Source organism: Corvus kubaryi, unplaced genomic scaffold, assembly GCF_017639235.1.
Source record: "Corvus kubaryi isolate FWS band 111438036 unplaced genomic scaffold, C.kubaryi_AGA036_p1.0 split3-37296, whole genome shotgun sequence".
Classification (NCBI taxonomy): domain Eukaryota; kingdom Metazoa; phylum Chordata; class Aves; order Passeriformes; family Corvidae; genus Corvus; species Corvus kubaryi.
This window is the reverse complement of record NW_024582086.1, coordinates 66190-90606: the sequence shown is the minus strand read 5'-3', so window position 1 is coordinate 90606 and position 24417 is coordinate 66190. Positions and strand designations below refer to the sequence as shown.

The following is a 24417-nucleotide window of genomic DNA, read 5'->3' as shown; positions in this document are numbered from 1 at the left end:
TAACCCAGAAAAGAGTGCTCCTGTCCAAGCCGTGGGCTGTCAGCTTTTTCAGGAGCTTACTGTGGGAGACAGTGTCAAAGGCTTTGCTGAAGTCCAAATAGACAACATCCACAGCCCTTCCTGCATCCACCAGGCAGGTCACTTGGTCATGAAAGGAAGATCAGGTTGGTCAAACACAACATACCCCTCCTAAACCTGTGCTGGCTGGGTCTGATCCCCTGGCCATCCTGTAGGTGCTGTGTGATGGCACTCAAAGTAAACTGCTCCATTACCTTGCTGGGTACCAAGGTGAGACTGACTGGCCTATAATTTCCAGGATCCTCCTTCCTACCCTTCTTGTGAATGGGCATCCTGTTGGCCAGCTTCCAGTCATCTGGAACCTCACCAGTGAGCCAGGACTGTTGGTAAACAATGGAGAGTGGCTTTGCAAGCTCATCTGCCAGCTCCCTCATCACCCTGGAATGGATTCCATCTCATCCCATAGATGAGTGGCTCAGCAGTTCTCTGACTGCTTCCTCCTGGATAACAGGGGGACCATCCTACTCCCTGACACCATCTACCAGCCCAGGAGGACAGTTGTCCTGAGGACAAACTGTCTTTCCAATAAAGACTGAGGCAAAGAAGGTGTTAAACACCTCTACCTTCTCCCCATCTGTGGTCACTAAATTCCCTCCCTCATCCAGTAGAGAACAGAGGTTGTTCTAACCCTTGCTTTTTCCATTAATATATTTGTAAAAACATTTTTGATTATCGTTCACAGAAGTTGCCAAATTAAGTTCTAACTGAACTTCGGCCTCTCTAATTCTTTTCCTACATTCCCTAACAACCCCCTTAAATATTTCCTGAGGTACCTGACCCTCCTTCCAAAGATGATACATCCTCTTTTTATTCCTTAGTTCCTTCATAAGCTCCTTGCCCATCCAGTCTGGATATTTGCCTTGTCGACTCATCTTTTGGCACACAGGGACAGTCTGTTCCTGTGCCCTCAAGATCTCTTTTTTGAAGCATGCCCACCCTTCCTGGACTTCTTTGTTTTAAAGGGCTGCTTCCCAAGGAACTCTCCGAGTAAGTCTCCTTAATAGGCCAAAGTCTGCCCTCTGGAAGTCTAGTGTGAAAGTTTTATTGATGCCCCTCCTTATTTCACCAAATATTGAAAACTCATTTTAGAAAGAACTATTTCTTGAGGTTTTTTCTGTCCCTTCCCCAGTTATCTTCTGATGACATTTTTCCACTAGTACTGATAAGAAAAAGGTAGAAATGTTGGGAAAATCCTTCTATCTACTGCTTTCTTTGTTGTTTAAATCAAGATCTACAAACAAATGTATAAGCATACCTTTCTGTTTAAGCAGGAAAATTAATTTCAATTTCCCTGCTGGAAAACTGACTGATCTACACCTGTCCCTCACACAGAATTTTTATTTCATTAAGCCATATTTCCAGGTGAGAATATTTTGGTAAAAGTACCATCACCTGTGAATATGATTTTTTCTCCCCTTTGGTTCTTAGTGCAATACAACATTCTCTGTATTTCCAGAATAATGTGAACTAACACAAACACCGACCTACTCCATCCTACCTCACCTCCTGCCAGCCCTGCAGGATTGTGGTCTCCTGAACTATCTTAATGATTCTGCATCATGAAGCTTAAGTAGAAAAGAACTGAATCATCTAGGTATTTGTTTGCCAGTGATAGCTTGTTCCCTGCAATAAAAGTTCGAGTACTTTATCCAGTCTGCTTTAAAAATGTCTCAAGGGATAAAGAAACTTGGGAAAGTATTTCACAGCCAGTTGGAGCTCCTAGTTAGAAACTGTTTCCAGTTACTCAACCACAAGCCAATTATTCTTTTCATGTCTCAGGTTCTAGTGGCAGTCTGTTGTTTCAGGGTATAGGCAAGTCCTCTGTCTTTCCCAAAACATAGGTTGAGGCTGCTGGTGGTAAAGAACAATTTTACGCTCTAAAGAAATTGAGGTGTCAAAATCTGAGTGAGGGTCATGATGTAAACCATTCTCAGCTGTCAGGACCAGAGACCAGATAGAGACTGTAACTGCTATTTATCACATACTTCTGTTTTCAGCTTCGTTCCACCCAGTGGCACTAACTGTTACAGCAAATAAGGGAGAGCATGTGAACATTTCCTTCATCAGAATGGCATCAAAAGAGGAAGATGCAGTGATCTACAAGAATGGTAATCAATGGTTTTTGTCTTGTCTCTTCCTGCTATCATTGTTTTAACTGAGTGCCGAGTAACTGTTTTAAAGTTACTGCTGCTGATACCCATGCTGTGCAGCTGTAGCACTCATCATTCCTCATATATTTCATGTTTCCTAAAGGGGTGAATTGCCATAACCAATATGTTGATCTGACCTGTTTCTCTTCCACCAAAATTCCCAATCCTCTGTTTATATCTTTGCTTTGTTTTTTATTTTCCTTTTTGATTTCCGTCTACATCTCCTCATGTAGTTGCCTGGTTGGTTTTAGGTTGTTTGTTTATTTGTTTGTTTTTCTTTCTGCGGCACTGTGAAGGGCCAGCTAGAATATCTTTCACTGAATTTCTACAGCTTTTCAAGTCATGCCTTTCATTCTCCAAAAGGCTTTTTGAGGCCACTTACCTTCTATGATGCCCTCCAAGCTAAGAAATTCATCACTAGTACTCTGCTATTGGAAAGAAAAAAATGTAAACAAATTCTAATCCTTATTTCATTCAACTACAAGAATTAGTCAGGTTGTAAATTGTATAACACCAACCCTTCTATCTAGCATGGCACCTAAATCCCATATAATCACTGTTCAGATGTGTGTTTCTCCTGCTTGACACTTGGAAATATGTGCAGGTTGCTATCTACCTCCTGTAGAAACATACAAAAATAAAGGTCACTAAAACTCACAATGCCTTTGTAGTCAGAATGTTAAACTGTTGTAGCTGCTAGGTTTAGTTTAGCAAGCTGCAGCTTTCCCAGAGAGCTCAGCGGGGCTGCTTAGGGCAGGGCAGCCATTCTGTCCTCCTGTAGTCCTTTTTGGATGGCCCTGCACTTTTGCTCTGGCCAACTATCAGCTCTACAACCCAGTAACGGCAAAGGAGGCAAGAAGGGTCCCTCCAAGAGGGTTTCAGAGGACCTTTAATAGTCACATCTTGTCCCGGCAACTCCCAGAGGCAGAGAGACCTCGTGATCCTGGCGCGGGGGATTTTCTCAGGGGTTGGGGTACAGGAACCAATAGGGAGAACCCGAGGGAATGGCCAGGGCTAGGGGCAAGGGAAAGTGGGGGAGGGAACAATATGGGATCAGAAAAGCAACGGATAAACAGATTGCCACATTAAACCACAAGAAATTATGGTTGTGGGAAGCACACGTAATGTACTGCTCCATCTTTGATAGCCCATCTTACAGTGAGCCACCAGGAAACAGAGTAAATAGAGCAGCATGAGGTAAGGAACTGTCAACACACTGCAAAACAATTCATACAGCAAGTCAGTCTCAACCACAGTTACTGATTACCTGGAGCACTTCAACTGGCTGGAAGAATAAAATAGATAAAAGGGGTCTTTCAAAGAGGCAATAGGCAAAGTAGACTTACACAAATACCTGTTTCTTTGCTCTTCAGAGATTCAGCTATGTCAGGGCACAGCAGACGAGTTTGCCATCACTTGTCATTTCAGGGTTCCTAGGAAAATTTTGTGATCTCCTGTCAGCAGTTTCTCAGAAAAGAACCAGATGAGATGTTGGAGCAGGACTGCTTACGTCATGGTACTCCCTTAGCTGGGGTTCCATCTGGGAATTCAGAAAAAAATCTCAGATTGACTCTGGACAGTAGGTCAAGTCTTTCAGCTGAGGTTGATGTTGAAACAACATTTCTGAGAAGTCCTGATACAGTATCTGGAAAAGAAGAGAAAATGCTTCTCCTGCTATATTTAGCTGCTGCAGTCTTTCACTTCAGTTGTTTCAAGTACTACTTCCCCTTACAGAACCTCACAATGGCTGTCTAGACAATGAAATGGTTCTGCTAAACAGGGTTGCTTTAAGACATTGGCATAACATCTTGGAAAACAAGCCATAAGAATTGAGCCTTGCTTAGCAGACTGTAAGCACAAGGTTTTCTTAAAGCTTTGCTGTCAAGTTTGTTATGCAGCTTGTAACTCAAAAGATATGAAGAAAATGCCCCACAGTTTCAAAAAAATTCCCTTTCATTATTTGTTCTTTTAATTTGGCCCTGTTTTCATGGAGAATGTTTGTCATGTGCTGTCATGGACTGAAGTGACCCACAGTCTTTCTGCTGTTTTGGTTATGATCCTCAGCAAAGTTTTACATTTCTAGGCTGTCTGAAATTTGGCTATAGTCAAATTGGTAGTATGTATGGTCATAGAGAGCAGACATCCTGCCTGATGCTGTTTACCTTCTAAATAATCTTTAAAAAGTGAAAAAAGTTGTTGCATTTTCAGTGTAACTGTAAGGGAATGTAGAAGGTAAGGACAATTTGATTCACAAGAGTACCATTGGTAATGGTCAATCAGCCATTCTAGCTTGCAAGTCAGAACAGGATCAGGGTGTCTGGGTTGTTAGTGTGAGCAAGTTGGGATTTGCAGCCTGGAGAAGAGAAGTCCACAGGGAGACCTCTACTGCAGCCTTCCAGTACCTGATGGGAGCTGAAGGAAACCTAGAGAGGGACTTTTGACAGTGACAAGACAATGGGGAATGGCTTTAATCTGAAAAAGGATTGGTTTAGATCAGATACAAGAAAGAAATTCTTGTATCTGACTGTACTAAGTCACTGGAACAGGCTGCCCATAGAAGTGTTTGTTGCTTCATCGCTGGAAGTGTTGAAGGCCAGGTTGGGATGGGGCCCTGAGGAACATGATCTAGTGCAAGGTGTCCCTGCCCATGGCAGGGGGTTCAAAAGTAGATGATCTTTCAGGTTCCTTCAAACTCAAGCTATTTTAATGAGTCCCATACAGACATGCAGTACTCATAAAGTCACAGTTGTGCTGTGTGGGTTTGTTGGCGGATGACTTTGTTTGTACAGTGTGGATGAGCATGTGCGCAGTATTTTAGTGAGAGCTGGCTGAACCTGGCATTGACCGACTGCAGTAGCCTTCCTCTAACAGACTGGAGTGGAAATACTCCAAGGGGTCCTGGAGTTCAATGGATGCAGCTTCTCTTTGACAGCAACCAATGTTCAGATGTTGTTACTTGGTGATCCAGAGGGCTGGAAGAAGACAAAATACTTTTGCCTTATTTAGCAAACATGTATGACCAAGTACAGCAAAGCTAGAATAAAATTAACAGGCTTTTTGGTGAAAAAACCTAGAAGAGAGAGAAATATGTTAAGTCTGGGAAGAAAAGATAAAGCTATGCTGAGTTCTTCCTGCTTTGGTCTCCTAAGTAAATCTTTGTGCTAGACAGATTAAATTGGACCTGGGTGGCATTTGCTCTTCAACTCCAGTCACCCTAGAATCCTTATGGATTGTTATCCCTCATTTCAGAAAAGACCAAGAAACAAAATGAACACCTTTAACCACTAGGCTCTTAGCAAAGCTGAATGTGAAGTTGTTTGTTCTGTTTATCTACTAAATGTCCTCAAGATCTATCTTTCCTCTACTTGCACCTCTGCAATTATGAAAAACCAGTATAGCTAAAGAGTTGTCAGAAAATTCATAATTAATACATTGATTCTGCTGTTTAGCTTGCCCCACCTGTACTTATTCAGTAACCAATGCAAACGAATTTCTTTATTTAGAGGGTGAATGACGTCTGTCTGTGGTATCTGTGTGCTCCTTCCTCAGGTTCCTTCATCCACTCTGTGCCCAGGCATGAAGTGCCAGGAGAACTGGAAGTTTCCTATCCTCAAGTTCAACCACAGGATGCAGGGGTTTACTCTGCCAGATATATAGGAGGAAACCTTTTTACTTCTGCTTACACAAGGCTTATTGTTAGACGTAAGTTCCATTAGTGTGTGGTGATGATTAAATGTTAAAAGTCAAAATGAATCTGAAATGAAACCAGAATCTTTCTTGACATATGCTGCCATCAGATTATGTCACAAGAAAGTTTTACCCAAGAGTCTTTGGTATGAACTGATATTGATGTCAACAGCTGAGAGAGAAAAAAACCCATCAGATTTAAGTTCAACTCATCCTAGCTATTGCCAGGACAGCTAGCTCTTTTCTCAGTATCTCAGCTTTTCAAACACCAAGAATGAATGAAGAAGGTAATTCTTCACTGGGTCTCCCTGTTCCCTGTGGTGGGTTCTATCCAAACCTCATTCATCCTAAGGTTCATCCTCTTTAGCATACATTATTATAACTTCACAAACTACCTTGGCTTTAGTTAGCTCTTAAGGTTCACTTCCTACTGGATGAAAGAATGAGTTAGGATATTTTCCATTAAGTATTCTACAAACTTTGCTGCTCATGCTGCTGTGTCCATCAGATACAAAGAAAATTATATTCTGTTAACTTGGGTAGAAATATAAAATTCATGTGAAAAAATAGATAGCTGTTCAAATATCTCACACTGTAGAGAAAATATTTATGACGGTAACACACATTTCACTCATGAATATCCACAAGATGCTTCCAGAATTTGTGAATGAATGGATTTTGAAGCTACTGCTACCTTACTAACTACAGTTGTCCGGTTGGCTGGAGTATGGGGGTCCATATAGATTGTACTTTTATGTGTTTTATTGTTTGCCCTAAAAAGAATATTACAACTGGATGGGTTACTGAATAAGAAGACAACAAATATGTCATTATATTTTTCCATAAAAGGATGTGAAGCTGAGAAATGGGGCCCTTCCTGTAGCTTCCACTGCCCTTCCTGCACGAACAATGGCATTTGTCATGAAGATACTGGAGAATGCATCTGTCCTCCAGGTTTTATGGGAAAAACATGTGAGAAAGGTAAGTAAATAATATTTTCAGTGATTCCTTATTAATTTGTTCTCAGTAACAGAAACTGGCATATTATTGAGGGAAGCATCATATGGAGTAGCCCGGTTTTACTCTTGAAAGCTACAGCATTTACAGCTGGTGGTAGAGACAGAACAGAGTTGGGTGAGATGAACCCTGAATTCTGTTCTGGCTGTTCTTGCAGTTGTGATTTAATTTCTCTCTTTCTTTCTTCTCCTAGTAGAGACTATGTTGGTAGGGAAGATGAATGTTTCCAACACTTCTTGATCAATATGCACTTGGACAGTATGCCACCTAATATCTTCTAGGCTTCTTTTCTCACAAAAAGCTGGACCAGATGATCTTTTGAGGTCACTTTCAATCTGTGCTGTCCTATGATTCCCTTGAAATGAGTACACTCAGTGCTGCTGACTAACTTAAATGCGTGGTGGTACAGAACATCTTAAGGATACATTGGCACTAGGAAATTGCCACAGGTTCCCTGGCTGCTTCTGAAGAAGCTGCTAATGTGCTCACAGGGTGCTTTGTCCCTGTAGGGACATCAACAGTGTATGTCTGTTTGTGCAAATCTGCATCTGTGGCAATTAGCTTGGATTCTGGAAAAGTTAGAGCTGGCATCACATTGCTTTGACTTCTCCAAGCAACTTTTGGGTTCATTGCTAAATATGTATCCTTTTACTTTATTTAATTGTAGCGAAAATACTAGAGCTAAGCTGTTGGAATAGTTGACACCCAAACCACTCTAGCATAGCACTGATCTTATCATAAAAGCAGAAACCTTGTCATCAGCAGTTTCGCATGCATTCACTGCTAAGAAGAATATTTGGTTTTCATGGCGCTGCTTGTCCATTTTATATTAAAAAGGCTTATAAAGAGAATTTATTGCTGAATCTCTGTCCCCACAGATCTAAAGCAAGGGTGCTTGGCTGACAGATCTGCACAGTGAGAAAATTTTTTGTTTCTGCTGCCTGTACTTGACTATCAGAACAGCTGTGGCTTAAGTTGCTATGGTTGTTAATGTATCTAGTATTTGAATGATCAAAGTGTTATTTTTACTTTAAATTCATGTTTTCTCTTGTCTAAGGCTGTATCATTAGAAGCACTAGCTCTTTTGCAGACAATGCTATTGGGTTATTCTTTCCCTCTCTCCCTTCAACAGCTTGTGGAGCCAACACATTTGGCAAAACATGTGAAGAGACCTGTAAAGAAAATTACGGCTGCAGAAACTATATGTTCTGTCTACCAGATCCATATGGTTGTTCTTGTGCTACAGGATGGATGGGACTGGAATGTGATAAAGGTATAGTTAAAAAAAAAAAAAAGAATGGAGGGGGTCCTTAATGTTCTGCACACAGGAAATGCAGAAGGAAACCAAAAGAGGAGAATAATAGATGGTATTTTTTACAGTCATCTAAAATGATTTTTTCAGTAATGAGATTGAAAAATAATGGAACATATTTTATAGTACCTTTGCACTAACTGCAACATCTGTACTTGCAGAATGCAAACCTGGGTTTTATGGGTCAGATTGCAAACTCAAATGTAATTGTCACAATCGAGGAACATGTGACAGATTTAAGGGCTGCATCTGCTCCTTTGGATGGCATGGTCTGCAATGTGAAAAAAAAGGTAAAGAAAAGTAGTAAATGGTTGTTTCCAGTGTAACTGAAACAGATATTAATGCTGGTACAGCATTACTGCTCCAGGCTGGTATTCTTGCTCTGCCCACTACTTTCCAGGGGCCCAGACACTTCTGTACAGCCTTATTGCAATACAGTATTTTTAAGCCTCTGACCTATATGTTGCATTTAATCTGATTTTGCTTTCATTAGAGGTAGATTTTCAAGCTTTACTCCATCGGGCTTGACTGATCTTAACATCAATCCCTGACAAAAGTTGCACATCCAGCCTTTTATATAATCTCATGGTATTTTACCATTACCTCCCTCTTATTTGTCTGCGTACATTCCTATACCATGAGTTTCATGACCTGAAAGTGATGACTGAGACACTAATACAACACCAGAGTTTGAAACTGCTCTGTCTCTCTGAGAGAAAGTAAAGTTTGCAAAGCTGAACATACCTTGTCTCATTGGATTCAGGCAAGGTGATCCGTAAGATGCACTCAGCATTTATTATTTTAGCTGAATAAATAAAGTGATAAATCCACTGATGATTTGTAAAACTTTACAAGAACAAAAACAAATAGAGAAGTAAGACTGTGATCCAACCAGCCAAACTATATTGTTGTGATCTGACTGGTCTTACAAACAGATTAAATAGAGAGCAAGTACGTACTGTAGGTCAGAACAAAATGTGTGCATGATTTTGCCATGGCTAGACTGTTTGTACTTAAAATGTCAGCAAGGAAGAGAGGAGAAGATTCACAAAAAGAAAGAAGAGTGAACACAGGGCTCATTCCTTCTCACATTATATATAAAATGATGTAAAAAATGTTGACTTTGCTAAGCATGATTCTTGCATATGCCCACGTGAGGGAAGGCAGAGCCAGACACCCACACTGCCTGCACACCTAAACCCATCTTTTTAAATGTCTGTTTGAAGGGTGATGTAGTACTATATATCTTCTGTAGGTTCAGCAGATTTTTCGCCTCAGATAGTAAATTTACTAGATCCTGTGGAACTCAATTCTGGCGTCGAGTTCAAGCCATTTTGTATAGCAACTGGGATGCCACTTCCTAAATCTGAAGAATTCAAACTCTTGAAACAAGATGGAACTGTCCTAAGGGTAGGCTCCTGATCAATTGCTTTCTTCTGTTTCCAATGTTTTTATTGACTTTACCTGAAGTGAATGCATACTATGGTTTTCAAGCATAATATGAAATTTTGGTATTCTGGGATACCCCATGAAGTTCTCAGCATATATGAAAATATGGTGTTGACCATTATAGATGCTTTTTATAGATATTGCTAAACTCAAAGTATCATCGGAATACTCCAAAATGCCCAAATTTTTCAGGTCCTGTACATCTTTTGTCATTTCAGCCTGATGAAATTTCTACCAGTAATCGTTCTGAAGCCATGTTTAGAATTAATCGAATCCTGCCCGGTGATACAGGAACTTGGGTTTGCAGTGTACAGACAGTAGCAGGAATGGCAGAGAAACCATTTCAAGTTACAGTCAAAGGTAAAAGCAAGAATTTCTTCAAGTGCCTTTGTCTCTCTAATTTTAAGCACAACTTTATACTCTAGCATGGCTGAGCTTTCTGTTCTCTGCACTGCCGAAAAATGCCTTGTCTCAGTTTTGGAGACAGAACTTCAGGAGGAAACACTCCAGAGTGAGTGTCTCCTCCAAAGGGAAAAGGGCTGCCCCTTTTCCTCCACCAATAAGACAAGTGGGTCACGGCAAACTAAAATGGAGAAAACAGTTTATTAACACACAAACAAAACAGGGTAGAACAGAAAAAACCAAAAAAACTCAAAATACAACAAATTCCCGGAGAGGGAACAGACATGCGGGCTCGGACTGGCTGGGGCCACCCTGCGGGCCTGCCGGGGCCACCTGCAGGCTCCCCGGACCGGCGAGGAGGGAAGGGAGACAGTGAGGCAAGGGGAAGGAAAGGGAAAAGAACAAGAAAAAAAGCCCAATAGAACCTTTTTCCCACTAGCTGGAACACAAAGGAAACCCAAAGAGCAGCACAGCGCTCCCAGTGCACTCCCTCCCGAGCCCCCAGAGCTCCCGAGCTGCTGGGCCCGGCCGTTCACCTGCCCCGCACTCGGTCCTGTGGCCCCGGCCCCAGGTCCAGCTCAAAGAAACAACGCCTTGGGCATTGAGCGGATGGGTAAGGAATAAAGCGGCTTCATAACATCACCCCAGGACATTCCACCCCTTATTCCATACTGTCTGCTCAATGCCCAAATTAATACATTTCAACTTTAAACATAAACATTTATACATATATGTACAGCTACGAATTGGATCTCTCGGACAGGTCCCTTGACTTTGTTCTTTTTGATGGCAAAGCCAGCTTCCAGGAGAATGTGGATGATCTTCTTTCCTTTCCCAAATACCTCTGATGCCATGTTCCCCCACACAATGATGTCATCAATGTATTGCAGATGTTCTGGAGCCGCACTCTTTTCCAGTGCAGTCTGGATCAGTCCATGGCAGATGGTGGGACTGTGTTTCCACCCCTGGGGCAGTTGGTTCCAGGTGTACTGCACGCCCTTCCAGGTGAAGGCAAACTGAGGCCTGCACTCTGCTGCCAGAGGAATGGAGAAAAATGCATTAGCAATGTCAATAGTGGCGTACCACTTCGCTGCTTTGGACTCCAGCTCATATTGGAGCCCCAACATGTCTGGCACTGCAGCACTCTGCGGTGGAGTCACTTCATTCAAGCCACAATAGTCCACAGTCAATCTCTGTTCCCCTTCTGACTTGTGCACAGGCCAGATGGGGCTGTTGAAGGGTGAGTGGGCCTTGCTGACCACCCCTTGGCTCTCCAGCTCACAAATCATCTTGTGGATGAGAATCACAGCATCTCGATTTGTCTGGTACTGCCAGCGGTGCACTGTCGAGGTGGCAATTGGCACTCGCTGCTCTTCTACCTTCAGGAGTGACTGCAGAAGGATTCTCCATCAGCCCAGGCAAGGTGTTCAATTGCTGAATGCCCTCTGCCTCCACAGCAGCTATTCCAAAGGCCCACCTGAGTCCCTTCAGGTCTTTCCTTCCTCCAGAGGAAGTCTATGCCCAGAATGCATGGGGCCCCTGAGTGTTTCTTCCACTCTTGTCCAGTTAGGCTCATGTCGGCTTCGAGCAGTGTCAACTGCTGCGATCCACCTGTTACTCCAGAAGTAGAAACTGGTTCTGTCCCCATGTGTCTCAATGGAATCAAGGTGCACTGCGCGCCCGTGTCAACCAAGGCTTCATATCTCTGTGGTTCTGATGTGCCAGGCCATCGAACCCACACTGTCCAAAAGACGTGATTTTCCCTGGCCTCTACCTGGCTAGAGGCGGGGCCCCTCTAGTCCTGGTTATCATTCCAAACTCTAGCTATTTCCCTTCTGGTGGAACTCCCTCTCTCAGCATTACCATCCTTCAATTCACGCACCCGTGATGCCAGGACAGAAGTTGGTTTTCCATCCCACCTCCTCATGTCTTCCCCACTGCCAAACAGGAAGAGCCACAACTCTTGGGGTGTACCCTCTCTCCCTAGCCATGGGACATCTGCTTCTGGTAACAGGGCCTCTGGTCTGCACTGATGCAATTTGGTGCAGGCCCTCTTTCAGCTCCTTCCCAAGTTTCTGATGAGTCTTGTCCATCCTATCTTCCATCTTCTGTATGGTCTCTGACAGACTCTTTTCCACAGCTGTGATTCTTGCTTGTGTTGGGCCACGCACAGTGTCTGCATACGCCCGGAGCCTCCTCACCATAGAACTCACTGTCTCATCCCCATCATTCCATGTCATCACTGCTAAAGCAGGGGCATATTCTGGTGGCGTGTGTTGTGCAAGTTTCAGCCACATCACCACTGTGCATTTTACCATGTCAGGGCTCCTAATTGCTTGGTCATCTGAGAACACGATCTCTATCACTGCCAGTTCTCTCAGGCATTGAATCCCTTGTTCCATGTCTTCCAGGGGTTTAGCTGCAGCTGGAGATCTTCCTGGCACAGGTATCTTTCCTTCACACTTTTTAAGAGCCGTGTCCAGAGACTGAGAGCTTCAGGGCCCCTTGTCATCCCTTGGTCGATACTTAAATCATGTGACAGGGATCCCAAATGCCTCGCTTCGGTGCCATCCAGAATTGTACCATCACCTGCAGCGTCCCAGATTCGGACCATCCAACTTAATATAGTTTCATCAGGCCGTCGGGTGTAATCCTTCCTCAGGGTACGAAGGCTCTCTATGGACAGGGACTCTGTGATGATTTCAGGTTCCAATTCCTCTGCTGGCTGTGAAGGTCCTGGCTGCCCTTCATTATCCACTGGGCGAACGGATTTGGCTTTGTGTTTCTTTCTCTGGACAGGGGCAATTGTTATTGGTTTAGGCTCCCCATCTGCTTTAGCTGCAGCCAGAGTGATTGGGGTGTCTGCTGGCTTATTCTCCTGCTCCTCTGGCTGCATCTTTTGCCCTACAGTATCCAGCAGTGTGCAGTAAGCGTTAGCTGGGACCCAGCACATGGCAATGAGCTTTTCCTTTCCATCAGTGTTGTTATTGCAGCTTTCCTTCAGATACTTCCCCATCTCAGCTGGATTCTGAATTTGTTCAGGGGGGAAGTTCCAGGCTACTGGGTCAGAAAACTGCTTCAGGGTCTGGCCTATGTCCTCCCATACGCCACAGCACTTAGGATTTTCCACAACTGGGGCAGGTGTCTGGGCAACCCCTCTGGAAATCTCAGCCCTTATTTTAGATAAGCTAGAGACCACATAGAGGAACCCTGCTAAATAACATAGCAAGAAGGTGGTATCTTTGACATCCAGGGGAAACTGGACACTTCAAAAGGTGACGTGCCAGATCTGAAGGGGGAGATGAAGGGCTGGGAATTATCATCCCCTGCTTTTCCCCTAACAAACTGGGTGTAATTACTAATACATTCCAAAAGAAAACTACCAAGGCCAGGATGGAAAAACAACGTAACATACACATTTTCAATGGTTTCCATTACTTTTGTAAAACTTCGAGAAATCACTAACACCAGGCATATTAAAATGGCAGTCCTGATTCTTATTCCTGACTTATAAAAAGTGTGATCCAGGAACCCGATTGCTCATAGCTGTGGACATGAACTTATGGTTAGGTTCCACAGAAAAATTATTAAATCGAACAGCATGGTCTTACTGCTGTACTTCAGTACAAAATGCTTCAAACCAGAATGTTGGGGTTTTTTTCCACGTTCACATGCCCCTTAAGTTGGGCACCAAATTTATGTCTCAGTTTTGGATACAAAACTTCAGGAGGAAACACTCCAGAGTGAGTGTCTCCTCCAAAGGGAAAAGGGCCTCCCCTTTTCCTCTACCAATAAAACAAGTTGGTCACAGCAGGTGAAAGTGGGAAAACCAAACAGTTTATTAACACCAAACAAAACAGGGTAGAACAGGAAAAAAATCAAACCTCAAAATACAACAAATTCCCGGAGAGGGAACAGACACACGGGCTCGGACTGGCTGGGGCCACCCTGCGGGCCTGCCGGGGCCATCTGCAGGCTCCCCGGACTGGCGAGGAGGGAAGGGAGACAGTGAGGCAAGGGAAGGGAAAAAGAACAAGAAAAAAAGCCCAGCAGAACCTTTTTCCCACTAGCTGGAACACAAAGGAAACCCAAAGAGCAGCACAGCGCTCCCGGTGCACTCCCTCCCGAGCCCCCAGAGCCCCCGAGCTGCTGGGCCCGGCCGTTCACCTGCCCCGCACTCGGTCCTGTGGCCCCGGCCCCGGGTCCAGCTCAAAGAAAGAGCGCCTTGGGCATGGAGCGGATGGGTAAGGAATAAAGCGGCTTCATAACATCACCCCAGGACATTCCTGAATAAATATTTACAGTTGGAATATGAACAAAAACCCATTTTAAGTACCATACTAATTATGTATATTGAAAGAATAAGTGTGACAATAAGGTTTAGAAGAACACCCAAAATTTTTTTTAATATCTTAACTGTCAGCTTTAGTGTGTAAAGACCTATCTATTTTGTGAGAGTTTTGAAGAGCATCTTCCATTTTCCTACAGATCTAGGAATAACCAGAGTCTTACTGATACACGAAGCTAAAAGGTTATATAAAAGGTTAATACTTGCATTCTTGTTCAGTTCCTCCTGTGCCACAGTTTGCCCCGAGGCTGACAGACAGAGGACATAATTTTCTCATAATTGATATCAATGCTGAATTACACAATGGAGATGGACCTGTTGTGTCTACAAAACTTCTGTACAAGCCAGCAAAACGTTATCAGTCCTGGATGTCTGTGGAAGGTAAGAGGACATTCTTTAATTCCCTTAAAGACAAATTTCACCCACCAACTGAAACATCATGTGTTTCTGTTCTTGATTAGCCTCAAAAGACTTTACAATGCATAGAAGTTAAACCTTTTGTGACTGGATGTGTGACTGTTTATCACTACACATAATGCTCATATGGATGTATTACACCAACAGCAGTCAAAAGTGTATATTCAGTTTAGGAACAAAAGGTTTTCCCCGTCTTCCTTAGGACTAAGTGTACTCAGTATTGGGCCCAGCTGTTTTAAACTCCCATGTAAACAGGTTTTCAAAAGCAGTGGGCAGTACGGAGACATGCTGGGTCATCTAACATCTTGTGTTGTGTTCATTGTGCCCCTGGTGAACGAAGTAACTTACCAAAATATTTATCAGTAATAGTATGGGCAAAATGAAACCTGCTTATGAGGTAGATGACCTCCTCCAGCTGTGCTTTCAAATTTTATGCATGGCCTAAAATACTATAGGAAACATAACAGGAACTTTAACAACAGCTGTTACTAAATCAGTATAATCCAAAATCTGTGTACAGAAAGAACACTAAGTAACCAATATAGTTCTGTCTTGAAAGAAGGGCAGATGAAGCAACCTTTGGGCTGGGTTGGAACTCAAAAATAATTTTTTTATACATCTAATTAGTTTATCCTAGTGAATCAAGAACAACAACAAAAAAAGGAGCCTGAATATATTACCTTGTATTTTCCAAACATTTTCTTCCATAACATATTTCAACATGGGCCATGGTTTTACTTTCTTTTGACTTTTGTTGTCAGTAAAAGACACAACTAAAAGACTGGACAATCTGGAACCCAAAACGGAGTATCAGTTCTGTGTTCAGCTGACTCGGCAAGGGGAAGGTGGGGAAGGCCATCCTGGACCACAGGCCAGCTTCACAACAGCTGCGCTTGGTAAGTCACCACCATGACTTTTCACAAATGGGGTGTTTCAGCTGTTTTTCTCTGTGGTCTGTTCCCTGATCTCTGTCAGAACACTTTCAATTGAGCAAAGAAGGCTGCACTTGAAAACTTTGTAGACTCTTTCAGAAGAATCTCAGACAAAGGGATATTAAAAAAAAAAAAAAAAAAGGAAGTAAAGGAAAAGAAAGGAAAGGAAAGGAAAAAACCAAATCATAAAACAGAGGTGAAGAGAAGCAGAAAAAGGCAGATCTATTCTTTTCCCTGATTTAGAGATGAGGGATCTGGGTAAGAAAAATTTATATATTTTGGCTAGCTATGCAGCAGATTTGGAGATAAAAATCACTTTTTTGCAGTCCTTCCTTTTACTGTTAGATCAATTTACTTTAAAAATGAAGATGTTTTAACAAGCAGGAAAGTTTTTAGTCCACTGAGGATAGATCCCAAACTGAATACAGACATACAGAATAAATGAGGATTGCACCAGGACCTATCTAACAAGACAACACCAGTTGGCTTCTCACATCTAAGAAGTGCAACTGCAACACCAGCTCATTGAAGACACCCTTTTGTTGCCACATCAGCTGTTGATAAGATACTGTGGGACTATCACCGCCTCTTAGATGTAACTTCTGCCAAATTATGTGGGATGGCTGAGAGAATTACCCTATGTCACCCCAAGCTGGGGCAAGTGGTTGGGAATAACAGGTACCCTGTTTTAGCTTAGATACCAGACATGAAATGTTGTTCCCTGTTTCACTGTGGCTTTTCCAAGGTCTTCCTCCACCAGAAGGTATCACTCTCTTTCCAAAAAGTATGACATCACTGAATTTGTCATGGCATCCTTTAACACTGAGGACAGAGGATGATATTCGTGTTGAAGTGGAAAGGAAGAGCGTGAATGACAACGGTGACGAGAGCAGTGTTATTACTCAAGTGCCAGGAAATATGTCCACCTTGATCATTAAAGATCTTGAGCCTAGACAGCAGTACATGTGCAGGGTACGGGTGAACACCAGGTCCCAAGGAGAATGGAGCAACTATCTGTATGCATGGACTTTCAGTGACAGTAAGTGCTGATTCACATCCTTCTGTTTAATTCTTCGTGTTACCCCCAGTGATCAGACTAATTGTCACTTGATGACTACATTAAATGTAATCCTTTATTTTGGTAACATTTAGTTCCTGATGATCACTTGTGGTTGTTATTGCTATTATTTGGAAAGCTCAGCTTCCAAAGGAATTCTTCTACTGGAAATTGTCAGGAACTATTAATGTGTTGGGTTTTTTTTAAATGGAGAAAAACAAGCTTGAGAATCTACATCTTCTTTTCAGTGCAACTCGTGCTTCTGACACAAGTAGCATTTTTTTCCTTCTCAGAATGATGAGCCATCAGAGTTCACTACTCCAAGCTCTTTTGTTACTCAGTTTGGCTATGATAATACAGAAATTGTCAGCACTTAAAGAAGAGAAGATACAATGCAAGGTAAAACCCCCGTGAGCAAAGAGTAGTTAAGTGTGCTACACTGAAGACCGCCCTTGAATTCCCTGAGTGTGAGCAGTGTGCTTTCATAACATCACAACAAATGCCCTATCTGAATGAACTACCATCTGAACAGCTGTCCATCTGAATGGCTGATGGGTGACACTGCCCTTACCACACACTGGAAAGATGGGCTTCTTCCTCCTTATAGGTCGTGTAAGGAGGCCCTCACTGAAATCCTATACGTATTAGTGGAAGTATTAAGGGCTGTCATGGGACTCTCCACTTTCCTGAGCTCTGACACCAAACTGCACTGAGAAACACATAAGGGTCCTCTTTTCCAGGAGAAGGTACTTAGCTTAGTATTCATGGCTGTGTCCACAAGTGTAGCACTCCCCCCTTCTGGTGGTTTTCTGATTAGATTTTTGGAAATGTTGGTATCAATTTCCTTTCTCTCTAACAGCCTGACAGGTAATTGCTCCCTGAAGCAGTGAAAGTGTGGGATATGGGAATTAAAAGGGAATGATGATTCAGTATAGAAGGAAATTAATATTAATCTGAAAGCAAATATGGTGTGCTTGCCTACAGATCAGAGAATGTGTATCTTCATCCAAAGACAGTATACTGCATGCCACTCCAACTGCTCCTGCAAGTATGGAATGCTGCTACAAGGATTATACTGCACATCAAGATCATAAAATTATTGCATTCAGTAACCATAGCTCATCCACATATTCTGTTTCGCACAGCAAAAGGACTGAGGAAAATGTTTTGTTCTCTGTGGAGAGGAGAAAGAGGTGGATGTACACTCCAATGCCCTGTGTGTTTGTGTTTGTTCTCAGGAATCCCTCCTGCACCAAACAACATCAGGTTTTCTAATACCACAGACACATCCTCAGTCATCTCTTGGACAGCTGCTGAGGGTCATTCCATCTCCTCCATCATCATCAGCTACAAAATTTATGGCAAGGCTGAGTACAACCACATCGATATTATCATAAAGAACACCAGCATTACTCAATATCACCTCAAGGGCCTTGAGCCAGATACTGTGTACCAGGTTCAGATTAATGCTCAGAACAACATTGGCTTGAGCAACCCGAACACATCATTTGAACTGAAGACTCTTCCAGAAACTAAAGGTTAGTTAATCCACCATACTGGATTTGCACAAACCAGGACAGGCTGTATAAACTAGTTAGCTAAGACACAGTCATAATACTAATTTTTGAATCTGAGTTTTCTTTTGCTCTTAATTTTAACACAAAACACACCACCACCAATATTTAATTCTTAGTTCACTGCATGGTATTGATGAAGTGACAACATGCACCATTTGTGCATATCCACCAGACAGGGACCAGAGACTCAAAAATTAAAGGAGCTGCATATAGCAAGACTATTAGATCACTAACAGAATGTGACCTCATCTCTGCTCTGACTGAATTCAACAGAATATGCAGGTGCTCATACATCTGAAATTCAGAGCATCCAATGTTTCTGACATTTTTGGAAAACAAAGGGATGTATCCTCACATCTTTAAACAGTTTACAAGACCAGAGTATTCAGTTACACATTGCTAATGTATTGCTAAACTCAGAATATGCTGAAAATAATGATGAATTCTTATGTCCTTCCTCAACAGCTCCATATGAATCAAAAGGAGGCAAAATGCTGCTTATTGCTATCCTTGGCTCTGCAGGGATGACCTGTGTAACAATTCTCCTAGCCTTTCTCATCATGCTGCAGTTAAAGCGAGCCAACTTCCAGCGTCGAATGGCTCAGGCTTTCCAAAATGTGGTGGTGGGTTACCAGCTTTCTTGTGTCAGTTTGGTTGTTAACTTTAGCTCATCTTTTCCTGGTTTTTCTTCCAATTTCTTTTTCCTGGCTTTCCTAAACACTGTCTTCTCTTTATGTGCAGTTAGCACTGTTGTAAAGCTTCTCTACTAGTGACCTGAAAGCTAAAGCAATCACAGTTACAGGCTAGGAGGTAGAAAGCTTGACTTGAAAAAAGTTGCAAACCATTTGCTATGCTCCTTCTTCTGCCTTGTCACTCTTGTGTATGACAAGTACCAAGCCAGACAGAATAGAGGAGCCTGTTCTGCCTCTATGAAGCCGTGCCTGATTTTGAAAACTACCAAATATTTAATGTTGCTTGTGAGCATCAACAACAGCTAATACATGTTCATCCATTTTCAACCTGGGGACAGCACATCAGGGACCTATCAATGGCAACATTATAGTTTTGGCTGTGAGGAAATTGCTGAAGGTTTTAACATTACATGGAGGTATCTCTCTATACACATGTATATATTTGTATCCTGCTGCAGTCTCTTAGTCACTCTGCTTTCTGGTGCTTTTCTCTGCCTTCAGAGGGGAACCCATAGAGCAGAATGAAGCTGGCCCAAAGAGTTCCTTCATATGTATCTGAATAGGTTGTTTCATAAACAGGGGCAAGGGGCTCACCCAATGATATGATCAGTCTGCAGGGCACACAGAATAGCTTTGTCTCCTAGTCCTAAAACTTTTCCCATAGCAGTATTTCATGAGAATGTGTAACTGAAGAAATGTCTCCTTAGGTATGGAGGAAGATAATTTCCGTTCTCTTTTTATTTCCTTGCTTCTTCTTGCCTCACCTCACAAACACAAGATTTAATTAAGCCTAATATGAGATAAATCTCAAACCTGAGACTTAAAACTGCTCTTGAGATCAGTTTTATCACATTATTTTTTGCCCATGTCCTTTATCTTCAAAAGGATTATAAGACTGTTCAGGAGGCCCAGATCTAAAAGGTACTTACACACAAATTAGAAGCCTGATTAATTTTGTGGATCTGGGCAGAACTCCTTGTTGGAATTAGTGTCTGAAGTAGTGTAACTGTCTAGAGTACTCTTGTGTATGTAAGAGATGGATTGGGTTCTCTGTGTGTGTGTGTGTAGATGAGTGAGCACAGGTATTTGGGAAATGTAATCAGAGCATTGCTCAGTGAAGTAGAAATCACAGTTAATGTCATTTTCTTAACTCTGTTGCAGAGGGAAGAGCCAGCTCTGCAGTTTAATTCCGGTACTCTCACTCTGAGCAGGAAAGCAAAAACCAGTCCAGATCCTACTATTTATCCAGTTCTTGAGTGGAATGACATAAAATTTCAAGATGTGATTGGGGAAGGTAACTTTGGGCAAGTCCTGAAAGCACGCATTAAGAAAGATGGCTTACGCATGGATGCTGCAATAAAAAGGATGAAAGGTAGTAAAGACCAGGGATTCTGTGACTAAAGAATTTTCTTGATTGTGTATTCTAGTGTTTCTCTGTTGTACAAAATGCTTAGTAACCCTCTTCTAAAGCTACAATAAATATTCAAAATTACTAGTTAAATTGTATCAGGTGTCACTAGGCCAAGATTTGTCAACGACTGTACTTCTGCTGGGCAAAGTTAGTTTCTATTTCTCCTCAGTAGTTGATATCATTAAGTATCATGTATTTTTCAATTCATAGATCAGTATGAGCTTCATGTGAGTTCATCTGTAAAGCAAGATGCATTGAATAAAGAGGAGTAGAGAACTAGTCTTGGTGCATAGCATTTGTTCATCTTGTTTACTTCAGCCATTCAGAGACAACTGCATCCATGCATCTGTATATACACATACCATGGGGATCATTAATCTTCTTTTTATTCATTGGGCATGATAGATACCTTCCAGAGAGAGCTACAATATGTACAATACTGCAAGAATGTACATGTTTTATTGTAATTCACTAGATCATTATTTAGGCAAATTGAAAAACACTTTTAAGTGGGATGATTAATTTAAAAATAGCCAAGGTCTGCATACAGGCAGAAATAATCAACAGCAAACATAGGGAAGGATTTTTAAGCAGCTTCTTCTCATAAGATCTGCTACAACATTTTACACTCTCAAGTAAGAAGGAGAGTGACAGGGTGTGTTAAGATGCTTCCTTTCTCTGAAGATAGCTTCTGCAGACATTTGTTTCTCTCTTTTTTTCCCTCTTATTGAAAAATCCTACCTTTTTCTGTAAACACTAATGTACCTTATAGTTTTCCTCTTTCTACTGGGGTTGAAATAGTAGTGGCCCAAGCAACTCAGACTCCTCATATTTAAAAATAATATTGTTATAAACTCAGTTCAGAGGAAAACATCAATGAGTGCTGTTTTGATTTTCAGAGTATGCCTCAAAAGATGATCACAGAGATTTTGCCGGAGAACTTGAAGTTCTTTGTAAACTTGGTCATCATCCCAACATCATAAATCTTTTGGGAGCATGTGAACATAGGGGTAAGGTACTATTGAATACACGCACTTTAAAAATTAGTTAAAAAAAGCCCCTCTCACAATATAGCCCATACAGTCCAGAGAAACACTACCAGGTCTGTGTACAACATTTGTTAAAAGGTCAGATAAACTTGTGTTTGGATCTACAAGCCCACATTAATGCTCCAGAAATGATGTTCAGTACTAGCTCTAAATTCTTCTCTACTCCTAGAAATTAGCCTGTTTGACATTTCCCTCCAGTCTGTTTTGTGTTTATTTCCTTTCCGTGTAAATTTCAGTGTAAATTTCCAAAGACTATTACTGACCATCTCTTACTTTGTGATATGCTCACTATCTGATGTTTTGTTAGGATATCTTTACCTTGCTATTGAATATGCCCCCCATGGAAATTTACTGGACTTCCTTCGGAAAAGCAGAGTACTAGAGACAGACCCAGCATTTGCTATTGCCAACAGCACCGCATCTACACTTTCCTCACAGCAGCTTCTGCATTTTGCAGCAGATGTTGCCAGAGGGATGGACTACTTGAGCCAAAAACAGGTCAGTCTTCAACTCTCTATCCACTGAAAGCATGGCAAATAATTTTCCAGGGAATATGCCCTTTAATTAAATTAATTTTTAATTTTAGCTTCTATAGCACACACTGAATGAGATTTATTTTGTTGTCTCCACTTAAACCTATCAAATACTACGTCATGAGGAATCATGGAAGAGGCATTAAAACTTAAAACAACATGGTAGTTAACTGCTTTCATTTTCAGATAAAGTTTAAGATGTTCTTGGTAGTGACATACCACACCATTTTCTTTGTTTTGTGTTCTTACTCCAAATGTTTGCAATTTTCAATAAAGCAGTAAAGTAATACATGTAAAACTCAATTATACTGACTTCCTTATTTTATTACATCATTATTATTACTGTTGTGGTTGTTATTATTATTATTACTATTATGATTATTTTAGTTTATTCATCGAGATTTGGCAGCAAGAAACATCTTGGTTGGAGAAAATTATGTTGCAAAAATAGCTGACTTTGGCTTGTCAAGAGGTCAAGAAGTTTATGTTAAGAAGACCATGGTAAGGACCAAACCAAATTGATACAGTCTGTTTTCTTAATTTTGTTTTCTTATTTCTTAATCTGTGTTTTCATATGAACAAAAATGCAAATTTACAGGTATTACAGAACTAATTATTTAAATGCTATAGTTAACATGTAAAATATGCACATGTTTATTAATATACACATAAATACATCTACTTGTAAATAAATTCTATACCATGTTTATAATATACAATGTAATTTAAAATTATATGAATATGGATGACAGTAAACTAGATGAGTCAAGCTGGTCTAATTCTATTGAACAAGGCCAAAGTTAGCAATATGGTAACCAGAGGTACATCAGGATGTGTCCAGAGTTAATGCTTTGGAAGATCTGAAATGGAAAGATATGTAACAAACATCCTGTAGCTATAGACCAGAAATAGCACTGTGTTGTCAAGGCAACAAGATGGTCAGAGGCATTGTCTTAAGTATTATTTACATTTCACCTTGATGCTGATTAGATAATTTTTTTATTAGCTTTCATGTGAACTGTTCCCTTGGGAAGCAAATCATATAATCTTAGGCTCATGGAATGACTTGTTTTGAAAGGGACCTCAAAGACTATCTAGTTCCAACCCCACCTTTCACTACACCAGGTTATTCAGAGCCCCATCCAGCTTGGTCTTGAACAGTCCTACATCCACAACTTCTCTGGCCAACGTGTTCGAGTGTCTCACCACTCTCACAGTAAAGAATTTCTTCTGTAAAAATGCACAAGTTTAATAAGTTTATTTACTTGATAAAGTTTACTTGAATAAAGTCAGTTTTCATTAAAGTAACACAGAACGATTGTTGGCATAGATATTGCAATAGTGCTATACCAAGAACTGAAAAATAAAACTTTCATTAAATAATTTCCAGGGACGACTTCCAGTGCGATGGATGGCAATTGAATCTTTAAATTACAGTGTTTACACCACAAATAGTGATGTGTAAGTATGTGTTCAAGTGGCATTTTTTAAACAAAGAAATATTTTTCCATATCAAGGAAAGTTTGGCAGCTAGCATGAGACATCCACTCTTAACTCACAAGACTCAGTAGTCATGTCAGCATGAGTGAGCAATGGAAGCAAAAAATAAAACCCATAACAAAAAAGTTACTTTTATTTCTTCATCAGGGTCTGATCAAGTTCTGTGTTCTCAACCTACTTAGATGTGCCCCACTACTTTAGCTGTATTTCTCTTTCAAAACAGGAGACCTGATGAATCTTTGGGAAACCCAGAGGAAATTGGTATTTTATTTAGGAAACTAGAAATTGTATTTGGAAAAGCAATTCTCTAACTATGGTATTTGCTGAAATCTGATAAAGGTCTTTGGTTGACTCAGAGTGAATTAATTTTGCTACTTTTCCTGCTTTCTGATTCTACAAACCCCAGCATTATACAAAATTTTATAAAAAATACAGAAAAACATATCACACTTCTCTGTGTTCCCTGAATACTAGCAAAACTATCTACCATTTAAAAATATTAATTCTTATTGCATTCTTGTTGTACTTCATAATATCCCTCTGTTGCAGATGGTCATATGGTGTCCTCTTATGGGAAATTGTTAGTTTAGGTAAGTATCTGAACTTTGTACTCCACAAATAAACAATCTGAGCCAAGGCAGCTCCATTCACTCAGTCTTTTAAAATATATTGCTTCAAAATAGCAGTATTTTTTCAATTTTCTTTCTGTTTTATTCAATACATTTTATTTAGGTTCAGTATGCTTGGAAATAAAATTGTCAGATTTTCAATTCAGGTACCATTTTAAATGAGAAAGAACCATAATG

General features: G+C 41.1%; 1 protein-coding gene across 2 annotated transcripts in view; it reads left to right on the top strand.

Moving 5' to 3' along the window:
* The window catches only part of TEK (TEK receptor tyrosine kinase), a 54944-nt gene that overhangs the window by 26866 nt on the left and 3661 nt on the right, over window positions 1-24417 (top strand). The window contains exons 4-21 of one of the 2 annotated variants that reach the window (XM_042015296.1): window positions 2076-2186; window positions 5778-5930; window positions 6765-6896; window positions 8065-8205; window positions 8406-8534; window positions 9500-9654; window positions 9912-10053; window positions 14663-14824; window positions 15622-15756; window positions 16538-16831; window positions 18088-18387; window positions 18892-19049; window positions 20280-20490; window positions 21429-21539; window positions 21886-22076; window positions 22499-22612; window positions 23502-23572; window positions 24161-24201. In XM_042015296.1, the coding sequence (XP_041871230.1) occupies window positions 2076-2186; window positions 5778-5930; window positions 6765-6896; window positions 8065-8205; window positions 8406-8534; window positions 9500-9654; window positions 9912-10053; window positions 14663-14824; window positions 15622-15756; window positions 16538-16831; window positions 18088-18387; window positions 18892-19049; window positions 20280-20490; window positions 21429-21539; window positions 21886-22076; window positions 22499-22612; window positions 23502-23572; window positions 24161-24201 (2751 nt within the window). The remainder of the gene's footprint in view (window positions 1-2075; window positions 2187-5777; window positions 5931-6764; window positions 6897-8064; window positions 8206-8405; window positions 8535-9499; window positions 9655-9911; window positions 10054-14662; window positions 14825-15621; window positions 15757-16537; window positions 16832-18087; window positions 18388-18891; window positions 19050-20279; window positions 20491-21428; window positions 21540-21885; window positions 22077-22498; window positions 22613-23501; window positions 23573-24160; window positions 24202-24417) is intronic. The other variant, XM_042015297.1, reaches the window with a different exon arrangement.